The 24393-nt window shown below is 39.3% G+C and overlaps 1 protein-coding gene across 3 annotated transcripts in view; it reads left to right on the forward strand.

The window, feature by feature from the left end:
• calcoco2 (calcium binding and coiled-coil domain 2) overlaps positions 1 to 24393 on the forward strand; it is an 86496-nt gene that overhangs the window by 50752 nt on the left and 11351 nt on the right. For all 3 annotated transcript variants that reach the window (XM_064324484.1, XM_064324486.1, XM_064324483.1), the window contains exons 6-8: positions 39 to 263; positions 22275 to 22402; positions 23334 to 23424. In XM_064324484.1, coding sequence (XP_064180554.1) covers positions 39 to 263; positions 22275 to 22402; positions 23334 to 23424 — 444 coding nt within the window. The remainder of the gene's footprint in view (positions 1 to 38; positions 264 to 22274; positions 22403 to 23333; positions 23425 to 24393) is intronic.

Here is a 24393-nt window from a genome sequence, read left to right on the forward strand (position 1 = left end):
AGCATGCTGTGACAGTTAAGCTTGTTGTCTCCCTTCAGGAGTCCAACGTGGAGTTGGGTCAGTCAGTGAGCCGGCTGGAGCAAGAGCAGGCCCAGAGAGAGACGGAGAGAGAGAAGGAGAGGGAGCAGTGGGCAAGCCAGCAGGAGAATGAGAGGACTCAGCAAGAGAGGGAGAGGCAGATCCTGGACAGCCACCATGGGTTGATGCAGGAGCCAATAGCCCAGAACACTGTGGGCCTGGAGGAATCCATGAGGGAGAGGGAGGTAATGTTTCGCTCATCCTCAGTCACTGAGCACCACCAAGTTACCTTGCTCACATACACTCCTGGGCAAATAAAATGGGCCAAGCCCAAAATGGCAAAATATTAAGCTTTTAATGGTCTTAACAACAAATCATTAGTAAGAAAATTATCAAGAATTAAACAAATGCACTCCTGAGACCTCCTTTGCCACCATTTGCTTGTTTACTTTTGCTGTAGTGAACTGTTTGGGGAAAAGCTAGAAACAGGGAAATTCACTTATACAGTAGACAAATTAACCTAATGTCAAATAAAAGAGTCATATTTTGTATTTGGTTGCATATCATTTGCGTGCCATGACTTCTTGATGTCTGTGACCTATCAACGTCATCAGGGTCTGGATATCTTATTTTCAGGTTGTCCAACAAGCGATACAAAAACTCTTTGCATTTGAATGGATCTCTATGGGAATTGGGGGGTGGGACTAGATTCAGCTGTAAATTATGCTGATACAGTATGGAACACGTTTGTTGGCTGAATGGCTTTAAGTCATCAAGGGTCCAAGGTATCAAATGAGTCTAAAACCACCGTGCTGCTGCCAGATATGCAGTAGATACTACAGGCATTGTTTCTCCTAATTAATTTTCCTGTTGAACTCAATGGTTTTTGTATCGCTTATAGGGAATCCAAAACAAGCGTGAATCCGCAATAGCTGTGACCGCACACACGCTTGCATCCATGTGTGCATGCATCCACGCACACACCCTCACACAAACACGTGACCTCTTCTTTGGCTCATGACCACAATCTTGTGCAAATCTGTGAATCCATTCGGGAGTTCTGCGCCTTTTTGTGATAGGCCACGCCCATCGCCACGCCCCCTCTTGGTCAATCGGCCTGAAAGTTACTCAGCTCTACCTTCGGTCATGACCAACCTCCATGCCCAATTTCAGCCTCCTGGGGCGAAAACTGTGGCCGCTACGGGGTGGGACACTTTTGTGGACCGACAGAGCTATAGAGCTGCGGTCGCAGCTAAAAAGCTTGGAAGCTACTCTTGTGTCATTGGGTGTTCTTCAAGATCTGGGACCTACTCAGTTTCAACCATTAAAGTTTTCCACTTCCCTAAAAACAAAATGCAGAGGGAAGCCTAGATTGCAGCTGTCAAATGGGAAGGAGGGATGTATATGTTTTACCACTTAAACAATATGTCATATTATGCAGAAAGTGAAAAAAGAGGTGCAGTACAGGTATACTGTAGATGCAATGTAAATTTTATTTAGCCTGCATGAACCAAATTATGCAGAAGTTCAAAAACATAAAATAGATTCATATGCTTCCAAGCAAACTTGTACAGGCTTCACCACTGGCTTCATTACAGTCGCTAGCTGAAAGATGTGCTATGATCAATCCTATAGTGGGACTTTTGCCATTTATTGAAGGTGCAACAGAAATTTTTGGTGCCGTTGACCGTAATCGAATGCTTTCATTTTTATCGTTCGACTGACCAAGTACCATTAAAAAGCAAATTTTATGGGTTAGTGCTATTGGCTTATGCTAGCTATCTCATATAAACCTCATACAGGGATCAGTAAAGGCTAACAACACACTAGCACTTACTTCTTGTTAGTTTCATCACCACTGCTGTGAAGTGAAAGGTGGACAAACTACGTTTTCTATGCCAAATGTTAGGCTATATGTCTATGCTGCTTACAGCACCCGACGAGGATTTACGGCAACCGGCATGCCAGCATGGCTAGTGAAACCGGCTCTAATTTTAGCAACGCAGCTACAGCCAGTTCATATGAATATTTGAAAGACTTTTATGAACAAATGTATATATGTCTATGGTAAGCAGTGCATGAGCATCGTTAACTCTCGGGAGAGCGTAGTTAACTCTCGCAAGAGTTAACAACGCTCACGTTCATTAGTTGCAAAAGGATACGTTCAGTTCACCATTCACCAGAAATATGAGCACGTTCAATGAACGTCGCTCTTTTAGCGCGTTCATGCACAACACTGTGTATGTATGGACAATATTGCCTAATATCTTTCCATTGTGCACATTGATCACTATTTTGAGAAATATTTAACTCTTTAGCCCTATGGTAATTTTGATGTTTTTTTTTTCACTACCCTCTGTTTTTTCCTAATTTAACAGGTTTACTCCATAGATAACCTATCTCGCAACCCATCATTTTTTTCACAAGACTTATCCCTATCTGGAAATACCAAGTTTAGGCCTGGATATGATATGGATTAGTTGGTAGGCCCTATTCTAGGAGGAAACAAAATCTTTCACTTGAATTCACTGTTCACTTGAGTTTATCTCCAAAACCAAAACTATCAGCTCAAGTATATAATCTTACATTGCAAGAATAGGTTGTATGGAGTAACCATGTCCATAAGTAGAGCCATGTCCATAAGTAGAGCACTGTGGCATACCTGATTTGCAAAGACATTTGAAAATGCATGTAGTCTGAGTCGTCTGCCTTCCAATTTTTCGTGTACAAATCTCAGGCCTTGTAGGCCTTGTAGGCCTTGTAAAATTGGTCTAGTTTTTCACATCCATGTTCCAGGAACTCATTTGAAAATTTCAAATGTTGAATATGGTAGTTTTTCTTTGTCCATACCACACAGCATGCAGACTGTACCCCACATGTTGCCATTTCCCCCTGGACCTGGACCTCAGCCTAATACCCTTGAGTTCCAGGTTGGAACCCAAGCAAAATCTTTGTGCTGTGCTGCTCCAGAAACTGTGGTATGTGAATATTTTGCAGGAAATTTCACCTCAAGCACTGACAGGGGACTGCACTGACATCTAACTATGCCATCAGGGTTATTCCCAGATGTGGTAAGAGTGGGTGGACTAATAAGCCAACATTTTCCACAACAGGACTGTTGTGTGTGGTACATTCCATGCTGAGGAAAATTTTGTTTGCCTTTATTGCATTGGCTTTGTCCCATAGGACAGATGGTGTACTCCCTGAAGAAATATAGCCCATAACAGTGTTCATGATGCTTGTCTGACTTGTCTTACATTTTAGAACCTGACCAAACTTGCTGTTAGTCTACCCTTCCTTTGAGTGAACCACATCTCATTTTCACTTTGATTTGTGGTCTCATCCTGCAACAGACCTGGGTCAAATACGTATTTGTTTTGGATTCAAATACATTTATACGCTTTATTCATCTTGTTTGTTGTATTGGAACCAATGAAATACTCTCAACAAGTACAAACCCCGCCTTCTGGTCATATTGGCAGGCTCAATTACACCAGGCAAGATCAGTAGAGCACAGAAAATTATTTGAATACAAAACAAATACGTATTTGACCTAGGTCTGTCCTGCAACTTTGTTCAAGTTACTTCATTTCAGTCTTGAGGCAATGACTGCATAAGTACATCTAGCTCTTTGTTACGTTCTGACTGTGGTAAGGTCCTATAATTTGGCTTATGTAGAGCAGTGAGTGGTTGTGGTACTTTCAATGATTTTTCCCTGTGTTCCACATCTCCTACAAACCTCTGGTCTTCATCTGTACCAAGATTGTCCCCTCCCTCCTCATCCTGGTAGCCTTCGGCTTCTTGCCTCTGACTCTGAAGCTGTGTCTGTCTCACTGCCATCTTCCTGAACTATGGTGAACTAGGCACAATCTGGATTTGTTTCCTAAAGACAAAAATTTTGACTTGATTTAACCCTCCAGCAAGCAGGTAGGCTATAACTACAGCAAAATTTGATTCCATCACATATATCTGGTGATATGTTCTTTAAACTTACTTTTAAAACTTCAAAAAGCTTTTTGGGAAACCATTATGTTTCAGTGATGGAAATGTGTAATCTGCTGCCTTTACACATGACTCTTCTCTCTGCTTGTGGTTTTGTGAAGTCTATGTGGGACACAGGTGTAAGGTCGACCTAAAATAATTTACATTACCTTAGCAGAGACAGGCAAGGGACAGGCACGTTTACTAATTAAATGTGTGTGTTTAGGGAAGAAGTCTTTTCTGTGCCCTATTTTGCATATTTCAGGAACATTACAATGAGACACACATGGCTATGTAGGAAAACCCTGATCTGTCCTTTCTTCCTTTTAACAAATCTGAAGAGATTGGACAGGTGAAAACAATATTGCTGTCCACTCACTACAGATCAGTGAAATGAGTACATGTGGAATCTGTATAATTTATACCTTCATGAGACGGGCTTAACTCCAAAGGTAGATGTGCAAAACAGCTGCCGCTTGCTTGTGCATACTCACATTCCTAGCTCATAACAAATGAGCAGCTCAATACTATATTTATTTGAAAATCCACTCGATTTTACTGTGGACAAAAATATGGAGATTATATAGACACTTGGACAGGGGAATGTGAGCAAGTACAAGCAAGTGGTAGCTCAGCTTTGCAGTTTTGCACAGCAACCTATGACGTAAACCACATCTCGCGCAAAGGTGTAAAATATACAGATGGAAGATTTCACAACTATGAAATAATGAAGAAATGGGACGATGTAGCTGCCATCTATATCCCTGTCAGACACTGCTTCAGGTAACATTTAACACATCTAGGAAATGAACTGCTGAGTGAAATCACTCTCAGAACATTGCAGCTCCGGTTCTATGAGTAAAGGTGTTGGTTATCGTTATTGGTAAGTTCTGTAAAACAGTGTGCGTGTGAAATAGGTTTCAAAGCAGAAATAAAATCAGCAGCCAGGATTTTTTCTGGCTCATTTTCATTTGTATTCACTCGTGCCTTTACTTGTGAACAGACTACCCACATGTCGGTCTACCGCCTTTACCGTGTTTACCATTTTATCACTGTTACCAACTAAAGTGATTGCTGCTTGTTATCACGGATTTTATTTATTTATTTATTTATTTATTCATTTTTAATTGTTCTTAATTAGGGGGCCATGCACCAAGGGTGCATAGGACCCCTATTGTTTTTGCTAGGATTATTATTCTTCTTCTTCTTCCTCCTCCTCCTCCGCTTCTCCCTACATTTTCCCCCGTTTCCCATGCTCAAAAACCTGCAAGATTTGGCAGGCATGTTCAGTGTGGCTGCCAATTTATTATGCATGACACACATGTAACTGGCACTATAGGTGTCACTGCAACATTGAAAAAATTATTATGGCCATGCCCTTTCATGTACATACACCAAATGTTTTCCACATGTCTACCACCTCATTTCAAAGGAATAATATCCTTCTAGTTTCTGCCTTATCGATTTGCCGCCATTTTGAATTCTTTCAAATCTAGCTTCTTCTAACTTTCTCATACTTCTCCTAGATTGTTTGCCCAATTCTCACCACATTTGGCATGTTTGATCTACAGCATGTCTTCGTGTTAAATTGTCAAGTAAATCTTTATATCTCAAAAGATGTCAACAGGACTGTAATTTCAATTTTAAAAAATGACCGACCATGCCAAAAATACATGTTTGGCCACTTTTGGCCAATTTTGACAAAACTTCACTGTACGATAGACAGCAATAGTGTGGACAACCACTCACAGCCTCGCAGTGTTATAATACAACATGGCCTGTAGGGGCCGCTTTTTGCAAAATACTTATTTGTGTAGATCTCCATAAGGCCAAATTGTACATTATTTGATCGGAACCCTCAGAAGGCTTCCCTCCAAGAGTCCTGAGAAGTACTTTCCTCTCAATGCAAGATTCTTAAACATAATCAAATATGAATATGCACAAATTGTACAAACGATATTTGACCACACATCCTTTAAATCCATCCACTGTTCAAATTTTGAAAATATTAACTTGTAAAGGGACCCATATACATGCCACCCAAGGTGGCACTGCAGCACCGCTTCAAAATTGCAATGTTCAAATCATTATTGCATATGTACCTTTACATCCAATGAACACTGAATTTGATACGTATGATACTTAAATAAGGTTAGCTGTATAAGTGAATATGATACATTTTGGCTGAACAATGACTTTTCTGTTAGAACTCAGTTCACATGGAGAAAATGCCTTCTATCTCTGTGACTCTGTGACTCAGATATTATGATAAATGATTATTTATAGATTATAGATGAAATTTTTTTATTTTCATTCTTTATTTCAATAACTAAATTGTACATTTTGAGTTTAAAAAAGTAAAAAAATAAACCCTGATGCCTGGAATGCATCAAAAGAACAATATTGACATTTCTGTATTCCTTAGGTTATGAGACTTCCTAAAATACGTCCATGTAACGAGGAACACCTTTATAAAAGACATCAAATTATTTCCCAGCGGGTAATTGCAACCTGATTAACTTGGAAACAGTTTAATCTCCATGGAAGCCATGCATAATGTGCTGTAACTGCAAGAATTACTGCAAAAACTGTAAGATGACTTGCTTTCACTTTCTGTGCAGGTCTATAAGCACAAACAGATAAACAGCGCCATCCAAAAGTGCTATAATCATTTCTTCCATCAGGACAGCGCTGGGCAGCAGTTCATATTATGATCCTGATTGTAAATGTGTCGAAGCTTTATTTCATAAATGCATTAGTCATAGCAACTCTATCATAACTTCACTTCTATATCTTAAACCAATTTAGGGAAGGTAAATATTCTCAATAAGTCTCAGTACATGTAGGCTACAGCTACAGTGCATGCACAAAGACTGTAATGAACTGCATGCAGGACTCAGCACTAGTGATTGTCTCTGTGCGTGCATTGAGCAGTGTGTGCAGCATAGCCAAATGTGGTACAACCCAGGAAAGTATTCGTTTTAATCTAGTCTAAATTTTTTGTTTAGGAGTAGCATGATTTACTTGCATTTTACATTACATGAGCACTTGCAAATGAGTCCTGTTCAAAAATAATTTTAAAGCAAATTAAATATATGAAGCTATTGCCATTATTTATTTATGTTAGCCTTTTTGTTTTTCTTTTTTAAATTTTATTTTTATTTGAAAAAGGCAATATCACAGAGTGTACTTTTCGATATTTTTACATAAAACCCCTTTCCAGTTTTTTAAAAATACATGTATATACAGTGCCTTTGGAAAGTATTCAGACCCCTTCACTTTTTCCACATTTTGTTATGTTACAGCCTTATTATAAAATCGATTGAATTCATTTTCATTCTCATCAATCTACACACAATACACTATAATGACAAAGCAAAAACAGGTTTTTAAAAATTTTAGCAAATTTATTAAAAATAAAAAACTGAAATATCACATTTACATCAGTATTCAGACCCTTTGCTATGACACTCAAAATTGAGCTCAGGTGCATCCTGTTTCCATTGATCATACTTGAGATGATTCTACAACTGGATTGGAGTCCACCTGTGGTAAATTCAGTTGATTGGACATGATTTTGAAAGACACACACCTGTCTATATAAGGTCCCACGGTTGACAGTGCTTGTCAGAGCAAAAACCAAGCCATGAAGTCAAAGGAATTGTCTGTAGACCTCCGAGACAGGATTGTGTCGAGGTACAGATCTGGGGAAGGGTACAAAATAATTCTGCAGCATTGAAGGTTCTGAAGAACACAGTGGAGTCCATCATTCTTAAATGGAAGAAGTGTGGAACCACCAGGACTCTTCCTAGAGCTGGCCGCCTGGCCAAAATGAGCAATCGGGGGAGAAGACCCTTGGTCAGGGAGGTGACCAAGAACCCGATAGCCACTCTGACAGAGCTCCAGAGTTCCTCTGTGGAGATGGGAGAACCTACCAGAAGGACAACCATCTCTGCAGCACTCCACCAATCAGGCCTTTATGGTAGAGTGGCGAGACGGAAGCCACTCCTCCGTAAAAGGCACATGACAGCCCGCTTGGCGTTTGCTAAAAGGCACTTGAAGAACTCTCAGACCATAAGAAACAAGACTCTCTGGTATGATGAAACCAAGATTGAACTCTTTGGCCACAATAACAAGCATCACGTCTAGAGGAAACCAGGCACTGCTCATCACCTGACTAATACCATCCCTACGGTGAAGCATGGTGGTGGCAGCATTATGCTGTGGGGATGTTTTTCAGTGGCAGGAACTGGGAAACTAGTCAGGATCGAGGGAAAGATGAACAGAGCAAAGTACAGAGAGATCCTTGATGACAACCTGCGGCAGAGCGTTCAGGACTGCAGACTGGGGCGAAGGTTCACCTTCCAACAGCACAATGACCCTAAGCACACAGCCAAGACAATGCAGGAGTCGCTTCGGGACAAGTCTGTGAATGTCCTTGAGTGGCCCAGCCAGAGCCAGGACTTGAACGCAATCTAACATCTCTGGAGAGACCTGAAACTAGCTGTGCAGCAACACTCCCCATCCAACCTGACAGAGCTTGAGAGGATCTGCAGAGAAGAATGGGAGAAATACCCCAAATACAGGTGTGCCAAGCTTGTAGCGTCATACCCAAGAAGAATCCAGTCCTCCATCTTCACTTCCAGGAGTATCCATGTATATCCTTCCACATATACAGGTATAACACATTGTGGCAGGCTCACGGGTGTGGGGTTTCCACGTCACCAATTCAATAACTAAACACACTAAATAACCAGAGTGCAATTGGGGAATTTATTAGGGAAATTTACACACGGAGGGAAAGGGGGAAATTCAGCAACCAATTCACCGTCCACAATCCGTTCTCGTTGTCCTTTCTCCGTATTCCAGGGGTAATCCAAAAAACCAGGTCCTCAGCCAAAACAGTTCGGTACACAGCGGGGTTAGTCAAACGGTCCAGGTCACAACAGGTAATCACACAGATATTTCTTAGCTTTCTCTCACTCTCCGCAACACGCGTTTCCCTCTCGGTACTTTGCGCTGTTTGTGCAACCCGCTTCCCCTTTTATCCCCATGCACTTAATGGCTTAATGAAGCCCAGGCTTGCCTCGTTGGGGTAGGAAGTCCATATAAGGCTCGGGGGTGGAGCCAGCGGGCTGCAACATATCTGCCCTCAATTACCACTCCCCTCACCTCTCCCTGCCATCTGCCATCTACTCACATACACATCTATATTTGCCCACATACCCACATGTATACAGCCTACATACCTATGCGTACCTCTACTTCAGTCTGTCAGCAATTTTCGTGTTTAACTTTCTTTCATATTCCCATCTATTAAAAATGTAAGTATATACATTGGAACCAAGGGAGCTTACATTTCTACTATTCCCATCAAGAAACGGAAAGGAGCATAAAACGGTAGTGGAGTCATACAAAGTTTGCTCACATTGGGGTTATAAATTTGATCCATTTATTCAAAATTTGGTAGAATTTGTCTTTTTGGATCCTTAAAGAATAAGTCAACTTTTCCATTTTAAATATTTCCAAAATTATTCCATACCAATCTTCCAATGTAGGTGGTGCTGGATTTAGCCACTTTCTAGTGATTGATTTTTTTACTTGCCACCAATAGGGCCTGCAGCAGCTTTATATCCCTCCTCTGTTCCAAAAACAAAACGTGGCCCAGATAAAGAGTCTCCAAGTTCAGGGGTATTTGAGTCTTTGATACCGTGCTTAGTGTTTTGTGAATGCCATTCCAATATAAACTCAGTTTGGGACAGTCCCAGAATATATGGAAATGATTTGCCTCCCTCGAGCCACATTGTCTCCAGCACATCAAACTCGTATTTTTGTTAAAATATCTTATCATATTTTTCCAGCAGTGTTCTCTCCAATCCATGGAGTTAGTTGAGGACCATTGAAAGCTGCAAATTTCCCCCCAAGCGTCCTCAGAAAGCCCCATTCCTGATTCTTTTTCCCACTTTTCTTTAATGTACAGTGTGTTTTCATTTTTAGCATGCAAGAGAGAATTGTTCACTCTAGAGATGGGACTTATTTGATATTGAACTGAAGGCTGATTTCAGGATATTATAAAACTCAGATTCTGCTGTATATCTGCATTTCTGATTGAAATAATGTCGTACTTGGAGGTATCTGAAAAAGTCATTCTGCTCTAGGCCATGTTTGCCCTGCAAAGATTGAAAACTTTGTAGTGCATTTTTGTGTGTGAATGAGAGATTGTTGTAAGACCTTTCCTTATCCAGGATTCAAATCTTTTATCTCCTCTGTTGGGACGAAAGTCTGTATTGTAGCCACACTATCTGAAAAGTTTTAACATGTTGTGGATTCCACATGACATAACCACTTTTTGCCATATTTTTAACATGAGATTTATCCAGGGTTTTTATCTCTTCCAATTAGGCTGCAAGTCCTTTATCAGCAATTGTGGCCTGTTGAGGAAAATTAGTAGTCATTCCAAATTCTAATTCCTTCCATTTGACCTCCGAATTGCACCAAAATAGCAGGAGTCAGCTGTGAAGCGTAGAAATAGTTTCTTAGACAAGGAAGTTCCAGTCCTCCTCTTTCTTTTCCTAATTGTAAGGTTTTTAATTGGATTCTTGGTTTCTTTCCTTGCCAGATAAATCGAGAAATCCATTTGTCCCATTCCCTAAATTGATTGTCATTTACCTCTACTGGTAGATTCCGTAAAATGTATAGTAGTCGAGGGAGAATATTCATTTTGACTGCACTTATCCTTGAGTTCAGACTTAGAAAGGGGATAAGATTCCACCTATGCATATCTGATTTTATCTTTGATGATAATGGCCCATAATTTACCTGTAGTAATTTTGAAAGGTCTTTTATCAGAGTTATTCCTAAATATTTTAATGCTTCAGCTTCCCACTGGAGGTTGTATTTGTCCTGCAGGTTCTTTGGGGCAGTAAAGTTTAGAGTCATAACCTGTGTTTTCGATATGTTGAGCTTATAGCCTGATAAATTTCCGAAATCAGCCAGCAATGACATCAATCCCATAAATGATTTTTCCGGCTCCTTCAAATAAACCAAAACGTCATCCGCGAATAGTGCTACCTTCTGTTCATTCCCTGCCACCTTAATGCCTTTGACAGCTTCACTCTGTCTTATTAATTGTCCTAAGGGTTCAATAAATAAAGCAAAGAGGTGAAGGGTAATTGGGCAGCCCTATCTTGTTCATCTCTCCAAAACAAAAGAGTCAGAAAGGTCCCCGTTAATCTTAATCCGAGCTGTGGGCTTGTCATATAGGGTCTGAATTACTCTAATAAAACTATCTTGAAAGCCAAATTTTACCAATACTTTATACTAAAATACCCATCTAACTGAATCAAAGGCTTTCTCTGCGTCTAATCCCACTATGATTGACTTAGTTTTGTCCTTAGTTATCTGTTCTAGTATATGTAAGGTCCTTCTTATGTTGTCCGAAGTTTGTCTTTGTTGGATAGATCCAGTCTGATCTAAATGGATGAGGTCAGGTAAGAGTTTTTCCAGTCTACGACCTAAAATAGACGTAATTAATGTGTAATCCAAATTGAGAACACTGAGGCATTCTTGCCACATTCTTGATTGTCTTTCTCTTTCTCTTTGGGAATAACTGAGATAATTGCCTCCCTTCAAGAGGGTGGAATTTATCCTTTCTGTAAGGTCCAGTTAAATGTGTTAAAACCATCTGAGCCTAGGGACTTTCCGATCAGAATTAATTTAGAGATTCAATTCTTTGGCAGAAATTGGTTGTACTAGTTTCATTTTGTGAGCTTGTGAGTATGGGTAGTTCTAAAGAACTTAAAGGAGTAACATGGTGGTTGAACGTGACACTTCCCAGTTGTCTTTAGGCAACAACAAAACAAATGTGCATAATTTTTTTATTATTCAGTCATTTCAATGTACTTTAAAATGTATTTTTCTAAGCCTAAATTTCCCACTATAAAAGTTCACCCGAACCATCTGGGCATGGTAATGAGAACTGTCAGTTAGCTATGATTGACAGACCGTGCCCCGTTACCATAGCTACCCCCATGATAAGCGCTCTTTTTGGGAGTTCTTTTCACAAGCTAGCTAGCTTAGTAGTATATCAAGTATCGATAGATAGCTAAGATAAGGACGTTGATTTATATCCAATTATAATTTTTGCTATCTAGCTAGCCAAGTTAAGATAAAAGCACAACTATAACGTCCTCATAAAAGCAAACTAGCTAGCTAACGTTATCGATAACATTGCCTTATGAAAGTAAACTACCTAGTTAGCTAACGTTAACTAGCTAGCTAAATGAATATAACCAGAAATAATCTAATAGTCCTTAAAAGGCACTCTACTTTAAATGAACCTAACGTTAGTCAAATATTTGCATTGTCTTGCCCGTAAGCCAGCGGCGCAAACTATGGGTCTCCATGGGTTATCCATGGGTTTACGGGGCGTGGAAAGGGGAGTGGTTACTGTGTTGGTGACGCACCAAGTTGACAACTTTCTCAACCGGTTGAAAATAGGACGATAAATTTAAAACGCATATTTCTCCAAAAATACAGAACGGACATATTTAATACTTTACTCATTGTGTTTCTTCAATGCCTCTTGTGCAAATAGCACATAAAACCAAGAAAGTGTGAAAATCACCATGGTACTCCTTTAAGAAAGTGTCGATATGGGTCTCATTGAGGGCCTGGGGTTGAGAATGTTTCAAAACTCTCTTGAATTTTTCCTATTTTATTTTAGACAATTTTTGTTTTTGAGTTCTTTATTTTATAAATTGTATTTTCCACTTGTTGTTTGCGTAACTTGTACGCTAGAAATTTCGCTGATTTGCCTCCTACATAATACTTTTGTTTCAGGAAAATAAACTTTTACTAGGTTTCCAGTGTATATATATCGTTAATTTCACTCTGTAGTTTTTTTATTTCCCATTCCAAAATGGAATTTTGTTTTATTACTGTCAGCTAATTGTAGCCGTTTTAATTTTCCCTGAAGATCCGCCAATCTTTGCCCTTCAAGTTTCTTCATATATGTAGTAATGGAAATAATTTTCCCTCTCATTACAGCTTTCAGTGTGTCCCACAGGATTACTGGTGATACTTCCCCGGAATCATTAAGGTCTAGTTAGTCTTTGATGTCTCCCTTTAGTCTCTCCTTTATTTCTGGATCGTTGAGTATATTCAAATTTAGTTTCCATAGTGTTTTCCTTGTTTTCCTTTCTAGAATTAGAGACATAGAAATTTGGCTATGGTCTGACAGATCAATCGTTGCGATATTTCAATCCCTTATCTTGAATCTAGCTGTGCAAAATATGAAAAAGTAGTCTATCCTTGAATAAACTGAATGCGGGAAAGAATAGCGTGTGTAGTCTCTACTAGTAAGGCATGTTTCCCTCCATACATCTATAATGCCCAACTCTTCCATCAATGATTTCACTTTCCTAGTTAGAGGTCTATTCTGAATAACTGCTCCTGAAGAATCTAGTGTAGGGTTTAGCCTGATGTTAAAGTCCCCCCCCCCCCCCGCATATTACCACACCCTGAGAGTTGACCATTAAGTCAAAGGTGCGTCTGTAAAATAACCATTCACTTCCCAGTGGAGTGTAAACATTTAATAATGTTATCTCAGTCCGTTCTTTTCTCCCTGTGATCTTGACAAATCTTCCACCTTCGTCCTTAGTCTCTGATATATGTTCATAATTAAGTGTACTTGATATAAGAGTAGCAACTCCTCTCTTGTGGCTTGACTTATATGAAGAAGAAAATACATGCCTAAAACCCAGCCTTTTTAATTCTGCATGTTCAAATTGACTCTTGTGTTTCTTGGAGGAAAGCTATCTGTGCCTTCTCTTTTTTAAATTTTGACAAAATCTTACTTCTCTTAATTGGATTCAAAACCCCATTGACATTAAAGGAAATTATTTTCACAGATCCACCTTGCATTTTGTTCTAACTGAAGTAAAACGATCACTCTTCCCTTCTAGATAAATAGTAAGCAATCCCTTCTCAACAAAAAAACAAAACCAAAAAACCGAAACTAAGATGAGGAATGTTTTGAACATAGAACATTTTAACTTTTTTCCAGACTTCCAACAGTGAAGTACTTTCACTGACCTGCCTCAACTCTGAGGTATAACCTCAATTTCCTACCTGGGTAAGAGGGCCCTCTACTATGATAACAGCCATGAAAACTTCCCTCTTATTTTATGTCTCGACCATGTCTCTATGATTTACATTGTTTTGTCTATTTTGTTTACTCTTTTCAGACAGTCTACTTCAGTTTTAAATTAGTCTTGCAGTTTTTCTTTGTAGCCTAGTACTCCGTTGGCCCGAGTCGTGCGCCGCCCCTGCACTGGCTGCCATGTCCACCTCTGAATCCTCTCCAGAAGTGATTCCGGTTGTGTGATTACTTTTATCAGCAATCCCTGGTCCGCTGGGTCTGACATTGCCTCCTCCACCGTTTCGTAGGTTCTCATCCCATCTTCATAGAAGACTCTCAGCCAAGCTGGATACAGGGTCTGGAATCTTATGTTGTTTTCCTTCAGGACCCTCCGTGCCTCTGCGTATTCCCTCCCTCTAACTAGGATTCCCGGAGCATAGTCATGGTCAAGGCTGATTTTGCAGTTTTTCCACGGGAAGCCTTTCTTTTTCCATGCCAGTTTAGGCACTTCCTTCATTCTGAAACTGAGGAATTTGACTAGAATCGATCTGGGCTGGGCGCTTATCGGAGGTTGCGGTGCTAATGCCCGGTGAGCTCTTTCTATCTGTAGGTCCTTCGTGTCGGGAATATCAAGGTTCTCTCTAAGCAGCTTCTACACGAAAGGAATCACTGACCTGGGTCCGCCTTCAGATCCTTTGGGTACTTCGTATATCCTCACGTTTTCCCTCCTTGAGTGCCTCTCTTGTTCTGTTAGCTTCGACTAGAGCTGCTCTTGTATTTTTAGCACCTCTGCTAATGCCTCTTCCGCATTTTGCAGCCTCTCCTCATTCCCTACAATCCTCGGTTTGGCTTCATCTAGCCTCGAATTCATTTTTACAATTTCTCCTTTAATGTCTTCAAGCTGTTTTTTGTTGTCTTGCCTGAAATCGCGTATCTCTCTGAGGATCAGTGTCAGGTTCACCGATTCTTCCGAACCATCCATTTTGTCATTGTCCTGGCTAGACGCGGGGGAGCTAGCATCCTCGAGTATCTCCACCTATTCTTAGACGCCATCCTCGCCCCTTCCTAAGTACAGTAAACGTAAACCAATACTTCTATTATTTTGACTTTGGGGCAGATTTCTTTCACTTTTGTCGAGAGACCATTCCTTACGCTTCCATCCCTTAGTGACCCGGAACCGGAAGCCGCCTATTTGTTTTTCATATGTAATTACTCATTGTCATCATCAGCACCATCACCATGCAAAGACAGAAAAACTACAACTAATGACATTTTAATAACCAGGCTATTAGATGCACTGTCAAAATAACAATGTCGTCAAAAATAATAATATGGTGGAATCAGCATAATTAGCTTCTTAAGAGCAACATATCCCAACTTTATTACTTATTTATTATTTATTTATTTGTCACGATTCATCACCGTGAACAATGGACACAAGAACGTTATGGTAGGTACCATTATTATAATACTCAATGTATTCTTGATACTGTACATCAGTTCTGTGCAGGCAACATTTTCAGTTCAACATTTTTCAGTGACATAAAATTATGTGAACAAAATTGGAAATAAATAAATCTTATATCTTCTGTGGGGCTCGATAGCTGGAGAGTAATTAGTTCAGTGTGAAGAAATTTTAGAGTGTAACAGTACTGTCCAAAATAATATAATTTGGCCAAGATAAATTAGTAGTTTTGAACTGACTTTTGGTGCCAGAGGCTTATTAAACTGCAATACCTTGAGTAATGACTGGAGTTTGTGAGCTTCATAGAGAATGGCAATCCCTGGTCACCTGGTTCCACCCCTCAGAGCCTGGAACTGTGGTCCATAACTTGTGGTGGAAACCATGGCAGTTGGCGTACCACTCGGCCTCCTTCTCTGCTGGATATCCAACTGTTAAACAGATTTTGAGTCCTGGATGAATTTGACTGTTCTTCAATGGCCGAGTTCTCTTCTCCATCACCAGCTGGGCCCACCCTCATCTCCTCTTCGTCTTCATTGCCCCTGGATGGTGTCGCTGGACTGGTTGATCCGCCTTCTCATTCCTGCCGGAATCACTTAGCTACTGTACTACCTCCGGACAGACAGGATCATTGTAGGGCATCACCCTCCACCAACTTGTCACATTCATTTTCAACTGTGATCATCGGTGATTATAATCGGGAACGTGCAGCCAAATAAATTTATTGTATGGGAAATACTGATGGGATATGATTAATGTCAACAAATCAAGCAGTAGTAGTATTGTAGCCTAGCAACATTTGCATAATAGAATGCATCAACAAGAATGTGCATTGCCTATGCTATACTTAGCTGCACTTAGTCATAGTTCTTTGCAGCGGGTGTAAATTTTGAAAAAAAAACCAGACGTAACATTTAAGACCACCTTATTTAGCCCAGCTGGTGCTACCGGCTCCAGGTGTTTATCTCTGGTCCCGTTCCCACATTTGACTGTGGGATGGGGCAGTTTAGCAGGCTACTGAGCCTACACAACTGGCTCTGCTTTGCCAGTAAAGCAAACAGTGTGGACTTGGACTACAATTTTAACCTTTTTTAACCTTTTCGGGGAGTAGTATAGACAGTTTGCACCAAAACCAGCTCGGTACACGGATACTATCAGCAAATTTGCAGGACAGCATTTTCTGTTCACACATACTCGAGTTTGGTGTTGCTGAATTCTGTTCCCCCATCAAATCATGTTCCCCGTAGCATTGCCAGGAACATGATTTCAAGAAAATAGTGTAAGAGGGTGCATGCTTTGAAATCAGCTCGTTCTCAAGAAAAACTCTCACGTCACTGGTGTTTCTACAGAAGGACGAATACCAATATTTCTACATTTCCAGCGATTTGTGTATTTCTGATACAGAAATCCTCCGCACACCAGCTTGTCACCTGTTACACAATCACATCGGCTAATTTCATGGCTACAGATGATTGAGTTTCATCTGATTTTACTTGAAAAAAAAAAAATGTCTTTGTGTTCGTAACCTGAATGTCGTAATGTCAAATTCAATGTATAAGTTTAAAAGTTTTTTTAAATGTAAGATGACAAGCTAGACTACTTTAATGTCTTGGCTTTCATGATCTGTATTTCTTAATGTTAAAATTCAGAGTAAAAGGTACGTAAGGCTATTGTTGCACCTGCTATCTCGTGACTAACATTTGAAGTTGTTTTTCACAAAAATATGGTTTGGTGACACTCAAAATGTAATGGGACAGGACATAACTCTCTTGATGGTGTAGAGAGATAATTTGGGCATCATTAGAAAGATTACATTCTCCTCTTTCAAGTATTGTGTAAAACTGAAAATATACCAATGTGATTTATTTTGATAGAGCAGGTGACATTATTATGACATTATTATTATTATTATTATTATTATTATTGAAACATTTCAACAGCTCAAGTGAGCCTGACTGGATACTGTGCCCCCTTATGTTTCCTAGAAAGACAGACAGCTAATACTGGTGAAATATCTCCCCATCCAGGGTACAATCACAAAATCTTACCATCCTACATCAAAATGTGTCCATTTAAATAGGGGGAAATGGGAAGCATTATCCGACAGCTGAATTCAGTTCCATCAGATACCGTTCCCCCTTATGTTTTTAAAGAAAGGAAGGTCTTGTGTTCAGGCAGCTAATGCCAGTGAAATATCTCCCCGTACAATCGCAAAGTGTCCCCCTCACTAAATGTGTCCAATAAGGTACAATATTCATTATGTAACAGTTATCATAGCCATGAACACATTAAGTTCACTTCACACAGTAAGCATAGGCTAGGTCAGAAAGTTGCGGCAAGTCAAACTAGGAGGCATGATGACAAGCTTACAACATCAAGGTGATGATACAAGTGCAATATAAGTGCTGGATGGAGATAGAAGTGTAACATGAAAGTGCTACAGGACCAACTTAGAAGGATACAAGTGATGAGAGTGATCCCTGCAGAATAGTGATAGTTAATCCACTGTACTGTCTTGTGGGTTAAAAGCGTAATAGCTGAAAATGTATTTCACCCAGGGAAGCTTTTAGAATTTTTCTATTAATTTAACCAAGCTTATGCAAATCAAACATACTGGTGAAGTGGGGCTTTAACAAAGCGGGCAGAAAAAGTATTAAAAAAACAAAATCAAAAAAAAAATTTCAGCGTGACACATTCTGTAGTTTTTTATTTCATTGGGGTTCATTGCATACAGTAGTTCATAATGAAGATGAAGAACAGTTTTTATTTCAGCTCAGTTTGCTTAAGTGATATTGTGTCTGCTTTAGACTGTTAGCTTCATTATGCTGCTCTTTTTGTTGACCTTTCTAAGGTCTTTGATACACTCGACTATTCCATGTTATTACACAGAATTTCACTTATCGGATTCGACAATATTGGTTCCATAATTATCTCTCAGACAGATGTCAGTGTGTGAAAGTGGGTGATATACAGTCTGCGTTTTTAACAGTTATCAAAGGGTGTTCCTCAAGGGTCCATACTGGGCCCAGTGCTGTTCATCATTTACATTGTTAAATTTTCAAATGGCTGTAACTTTCGTTTTTATGCAGATATACAGTTCTCTGTTGCTTTTCCCTCTCTACCCCCTTGGCCATTGGAAATCTGCTGCTTGCTTTTGTTGCTTTGCAAACAGCACTCCTAAATCTTAAACTTGTTTTAAATAGTGATAGAACTAAGTGCATGTTATTTACCAGATCAATAAAAAAATGTAGACAATCTCCAGATATGTGCCCTTGATGATACTCCTAGTGATGGTACACTAGGAGTGGTACATTATAAATACTTGGGTATCTTGATTGATGATAAATTCACTTTTATGTTCCACATAAGCAATCTGGTAAAAAAGCTGTGGGTGAAGCTTAGTTTCTTATATAGGAACAGATCTTACTTCCTTACGTTCACCAGAAAGAAGTTTACCCCTTTGTGCAATGCCTCTAGTGGTCGGCATGCCAGTGTGCCTAGATTGCTCAATTCAGACATTCTGTGCTCCTGCAACCAAATTATGAGTTGAAAAAACTGTGTTCTAGCTTTATTAGTAGACGATTCAGGACAACTATGCTGAAGACAGAGTTTCTGCACACCAACATTGTCTCGCTGGTCGCCATTTACCAAGCATCCCCTCCCTGGAGTCTCATCTGTAACTACACCCCGCACGCATGACACACTGGACAATAATGTCTATCTGGGCATACACAAAAACATTCTTTAACCACTAAAAATTTATTCCGTCATAGCAACAAGAGAAGGCCAACAATAGCCGAAGGTATGCCATTAAAGCTGTGAAAAACACTGCTGACTGAACACTGAAATAAACAAGAGGAATTTGTAAAAAATTATACCTTGTCATTCTGCTGTCAATATCTGTGACTAAATATGGAATAAATATACATCCTTACCATTGATTTTACGCATTTTGATTTCCCTTTCGAGACTGAGTGGTCATATATGTATTGTCTTGGACAATTTGTTTCTGAAATATATGCTCATTTGTGATGCATGGGTACTTTCCAAAATAGCTGTGCGTAATACCACATGTTTCCGGTATTGTCACCCCTTGTGGAACAATCTGGCTTGATCGACAATTAATCTATCCAATAGGTGACAGAATAAGCTTCTAACAATGTATAATATGTCTGATTTTACTTTTGTAATAGCATTTTATAGCTCAGCTAACCGAAGGTTTCGTCTCATTATCGCTGCATTATGCATTCACTCTGTGGTAGCAGTAAAAGACACTGCACCTGGCAAAACTTTATTGATGCCTTTCATCATTTCTTGGAAAATATTATTATTCTTGAGAACTTCTGAGCATGACTTAGGCATATGTTTGCTGATAGACCTAGCTGATATATTGTTTTCTGAACTCAGTCAGAACTGGGGAACGACAGCATTGATTTTGTCTCTGTTCTCTATCTACTGAACACAGATAAGATTTCATCATCCAAATGTAAGTGTTACTGCTGAAAATATTTAAGTTATATATGTTATTTTTGAAATTGAGTGTCTTTAAACAGGTTAGTTGTATTTTATAATGAGGATATTTCACACTGTAACGTAAGCGTTTGTCGGTTTGCTAGGTAGTGTTTGTATTTAATGCACTAGATGTGACCTGAACTGGAACATTGCCAAAACGTGCTGGACGGTTGAATATTGTTTTAATGTTGTCCCATATATACAAGAAAACACTACATAGTGTAGAGTACAGAAAAACATACAAGAGTTCATCATTACACATTTAGGTACTGTACCACAGTGTGATAATGTTTTTGCATTCTTTTTTATCTTATATCAATGTTTCATATTAAACATTCATAAGGGGCACATTTACATGCTTTATAATGGACAAAAAGCTTTTTTTTTCATTTTTGGAGAGATTTTGGCTATGTTTTTGGACTGCCTGGATATTTTAGACCACTGCACTGACAGAACGCTTGCAATTCCCACTTGAAAATGATGCAACAGTGAGTTTCTTGAGTCAAAACAGTTGATTTGTAGTTAAATACATGATTATGTTGTGATTTACAGAAAAGCGTAATTTAGATATTTTGGATAGATTTGGAGATACTGGGTACACTGTTTAGTTTTTGCTTTGCAGATCTTTTGTAGTTCTACATACCCACCCTTAGATTTCATGAACTGGTGGTCAAGGAGTTTTTGATCCAGGTCATGTATAGTTTAACCTGTTTTATATATGTGATCTCGCAGTATTTAATTGCAAACTAAAAAAGAGCAAATTCATTTTAGCTTTTTTGCCTAGACAATTGCCTTTGTGGCACTTTATTTCTTCCTAAATTATGAATATAAACTAACTTTACTTTTAGTCTAGAAAGATATGCCTTATCAGGAACGTTCCCAAGATTTTCTGCTTTTTCAAGTTCTTAAAGTTTCTAATCTGGTTTTAATCTGTTTAAATTTTTGTCTTTGTGCACTTTTACTATTTATTTTATATCTATTTATTATTACTGTTATTTTGTATATATATATATATATATATTTTTTTTTTTTTTTTTTTTTTTTTTTTCCTTTTTTTTTGGGTTTTTCATTGTTGTTTTAGTTGTATTTTGTAATCTTGTCACCATTGTAAATGAGGGCTCATTTCCTCAATGTGTCTTCTGAGAATTAAATAAAGGTTGATCTAGCTAGATATAATCTAGGACTATCCGTCTAGAGCCACCAGTTTGTTTGTAGCTGTTCTTAAGTACGGATTCTAAATCAGCACTATAGACCTGTCTTTTCAGCAGCATGGAGCTACTTTTGAGATAGCTGCGTAGTTCTGATCCAGAATCAGTCTTTAAAAACAGGCAGACCCAAACAACTGCTGGTTGTAGTCTGTGACTAGTTTTTTTTTTTTAAAACCACAAACATTTTCACCAGACACTGGGTTTGAATGTGGCTGACGGTGTATTTAAGCCTTTCTTCACACATTGTTCTACCACAGTCAATATTGCAGCGACTTTACTGCAGACCTCACCTAATCTAGTTATCATTCAGACACAAGAGTAGTTGTTAGCAGCTTTAACTAACCAGCTAAAATGACAACACATATTACATCACATTTTAACGTTACAGGATTAAACACCTTACCCTCCCGTGCATGTACAGTGACCAGAACATACTTCCCTGCTTCTTTGAACAATAACCCAGGTGCCATAGCTTTTTTTGAAGCGTTTGGTTAGCCTCAGCCTCTCTATATACTACATGTAGGTCATTATCTACATATTTAGTCATAACTTTCCCAGAGAAAAAATAATTGTAGGTGTCATGACTTTTATAAGCCCTGACCGCTTCTCTAGTGTAAACACACTCTGTCTCCACCAAGTAATGAAATACATTAGGGTAACTGATGTGAGGTAAAAATGTAAAATCTTCTGAAAACAAACGTTTTACTTTATAACTTTATCAAGAGGGTCCGGTAAGACAGACAGATGCTGCTGGTATCGCTGTTTCTATTTCTTTGGTAGATCCTTCTGATATTTGCTGGACATGTTCATAACTTAACGCTAGCAATCTAGCTAGAAAACATTGAAACCAGAAGTCATAAAGGGCTAGAATTACCACGCATGTGTGCAACTCTTTGTTTATGGCCACCTTTTTAAAAAAGTCAGTTCTTCTGTCTTGTTCCCTTGGTCCCAGGTGCTCCAGCAGAGTGTATCCACCTGGCAGGAGAAGTATCAACAAGCTATGACCAAAATTAACCTGCTGAAGCAAGAGCGAGCAGAGCTGAAAGAAAAAATTGCAACACAGGAGGCTGAGGTCACACAGTGAGTTACTGATACAGCCACCAGAGCCGGGCAAATTGGGTAGCTAAGAGCCCTTTGATCCCTCCGCCTACCTGTTTTTTTTTTTTAATCAGAATTTGCATCTCCCTGTATTGTCATTTAAATATTACATTAAATAGAGTATTTAGGAAACCGAGCAGCTGAGTCAACCTGCTATATTACTTTCCTGGAGAAGTTTACATAGGATGTACTCTTGACATAGGGGTGAACATCCACCTCCTCACGTGATTAACTACTGACCTCTCGTGAGCCAGGTACATGCTCCACTACCTCTCATAGAACTGCTAGCTCCCCCTGCAGTAAGCCTAAGCGTAGTGACACCCCAAGCTCTTATTCAATAATTCCGGTCATAATCACTACCAGACATAACACCAAACAAACTTATGGCGTGAATTTTAACAATCTCAGATCTCTATGCACACATAAACCATCAGCTGCTAATCCACCCCTGAAGAGAACTTTTCCAGTGTCCCTGAATATGGCACTTTTGAATGTTAGATCTCTTTTAAACAAGACATTTCTTATTAATGACCTGATTTTAGATAATAATATCGATTGCATGTTTTTAACTGAGACATGGTTTAGTACAGATGGATCAGCAACTCTTATTTTTATGACAGCGTTTCCTCAGTTCCTGTTTTATTCAATGCTGTTATTATTGAGTGTTTTATTAATTTACAAAATCATTGCTTTGCATATGGAATCGGGGGGGGGAGTTTGTTGTATTGTGTTAAGCACTTTGTGTTACATTTAACTTGTATGAAAAGTGCTATACAGATAAAGTCTGATTGATTGATTGATTGATCTTGTTGTAAGGTCAGATGGGAACACAACTAAGATGGAAGACTGGAAGTTGTGACATCTGTGTGTTACTGTGGTCACTCCTCTCTCTTTCTCTCCTAAATGACTCCAGGCTAAGTTCCCGCATAAGAGAAATGGATCAGGAGAAGCAGCAGAACCTTGAGGAGCTGCATAAACAGCATGATCACATCATACTGTTGCAGGTCTGTTTATCACAGCTTCTGTTCCCTGAACAACACTAGGACATCAGCCTGTCTGTGGCATCTAGTCAGGGTGTTTAGTCATTTTTGTGTGTGTCCATGTGTGGTTGTGTGGGTGCAGGTCAGGGTGTTTAGTTATCTTGGTGTGTTTAGCCGCGTTTCCACCGCAGGAACTTTACCCCAGAACTAGGAACCTTTTGAGGAACTCAGTGTGTTTCCACCGCAGGAACTAGGGTCTACATTTAGTTCCGGGGGCTTTATTTTACCCCCAAAAAGGTTCCTGCTCGGGGGGTAGTACTTTCCAAAAGTACAGGAACCTTTGGGGTGGGGTGCAAGCACTGAAAATTTCTGATTGGTCGACTACTTGCAGTGTTATTTTTTTTACTTTCAGCCGCCATGTTTAAAAATCTCCAGCTGCAAACCAATTTATTTTCATAATAACTTAAAATCAAACTTGTATGTTATGCGGCTCAGTAGCCTAGTTTTGGTTATAGCCTGCCAACGTCTTGAAATTATAACGTGTGCTCTTCTGTTCTTTTATTGCTTTAGTATTCGTTTTATAAAATGCTAAGCATTCATGCTGGGACAGCATATTACGTACCAAAACATTCAAACGGATTAATTCGGTTGCTGAATATTTTCTTCCGGATTTTCTTTGTTAGCCCGTTGTAATTGACTCGTTTGATACAGTTATGTGAGGTATGCGGTAGTTCTGCGTAATTCACATTGGTGTTAGCCTACAGTAAAAGCAAATTGGAAATCACCTTCCGCACTTTTTGTCAGGGTAAAATAACAGGTTAATTCTAGTAATCGTCCCTTTAGCTTTTTCAGACTGCCGTAATTTTACTCTGCCATTTTTAATTCCACAAAAAGACCAGGAAGACTATGGACTAATTTATGGTGCATGGTTCGCATCTGGAGGGCACACTTCGCTGCTCGGCTAGCAGTAACTTCGAAGGAAAGCAAACGGTG

This window comes from Anguilla rostrata, chromosome 2, assembly GCF_018555375.3.
Source record: "Anguilla rostrata isolate EN2019 chromosome 2, ASM1855537v3, whole genome shotgun sequence".
Taxonomy (NCBI): domain Eukaryota; kingdom Metazoa; phylum Chordata; class Actinopteri; order Anguilliformes; family Anguillidae; genus Anguilla; species Anguilla rostrata.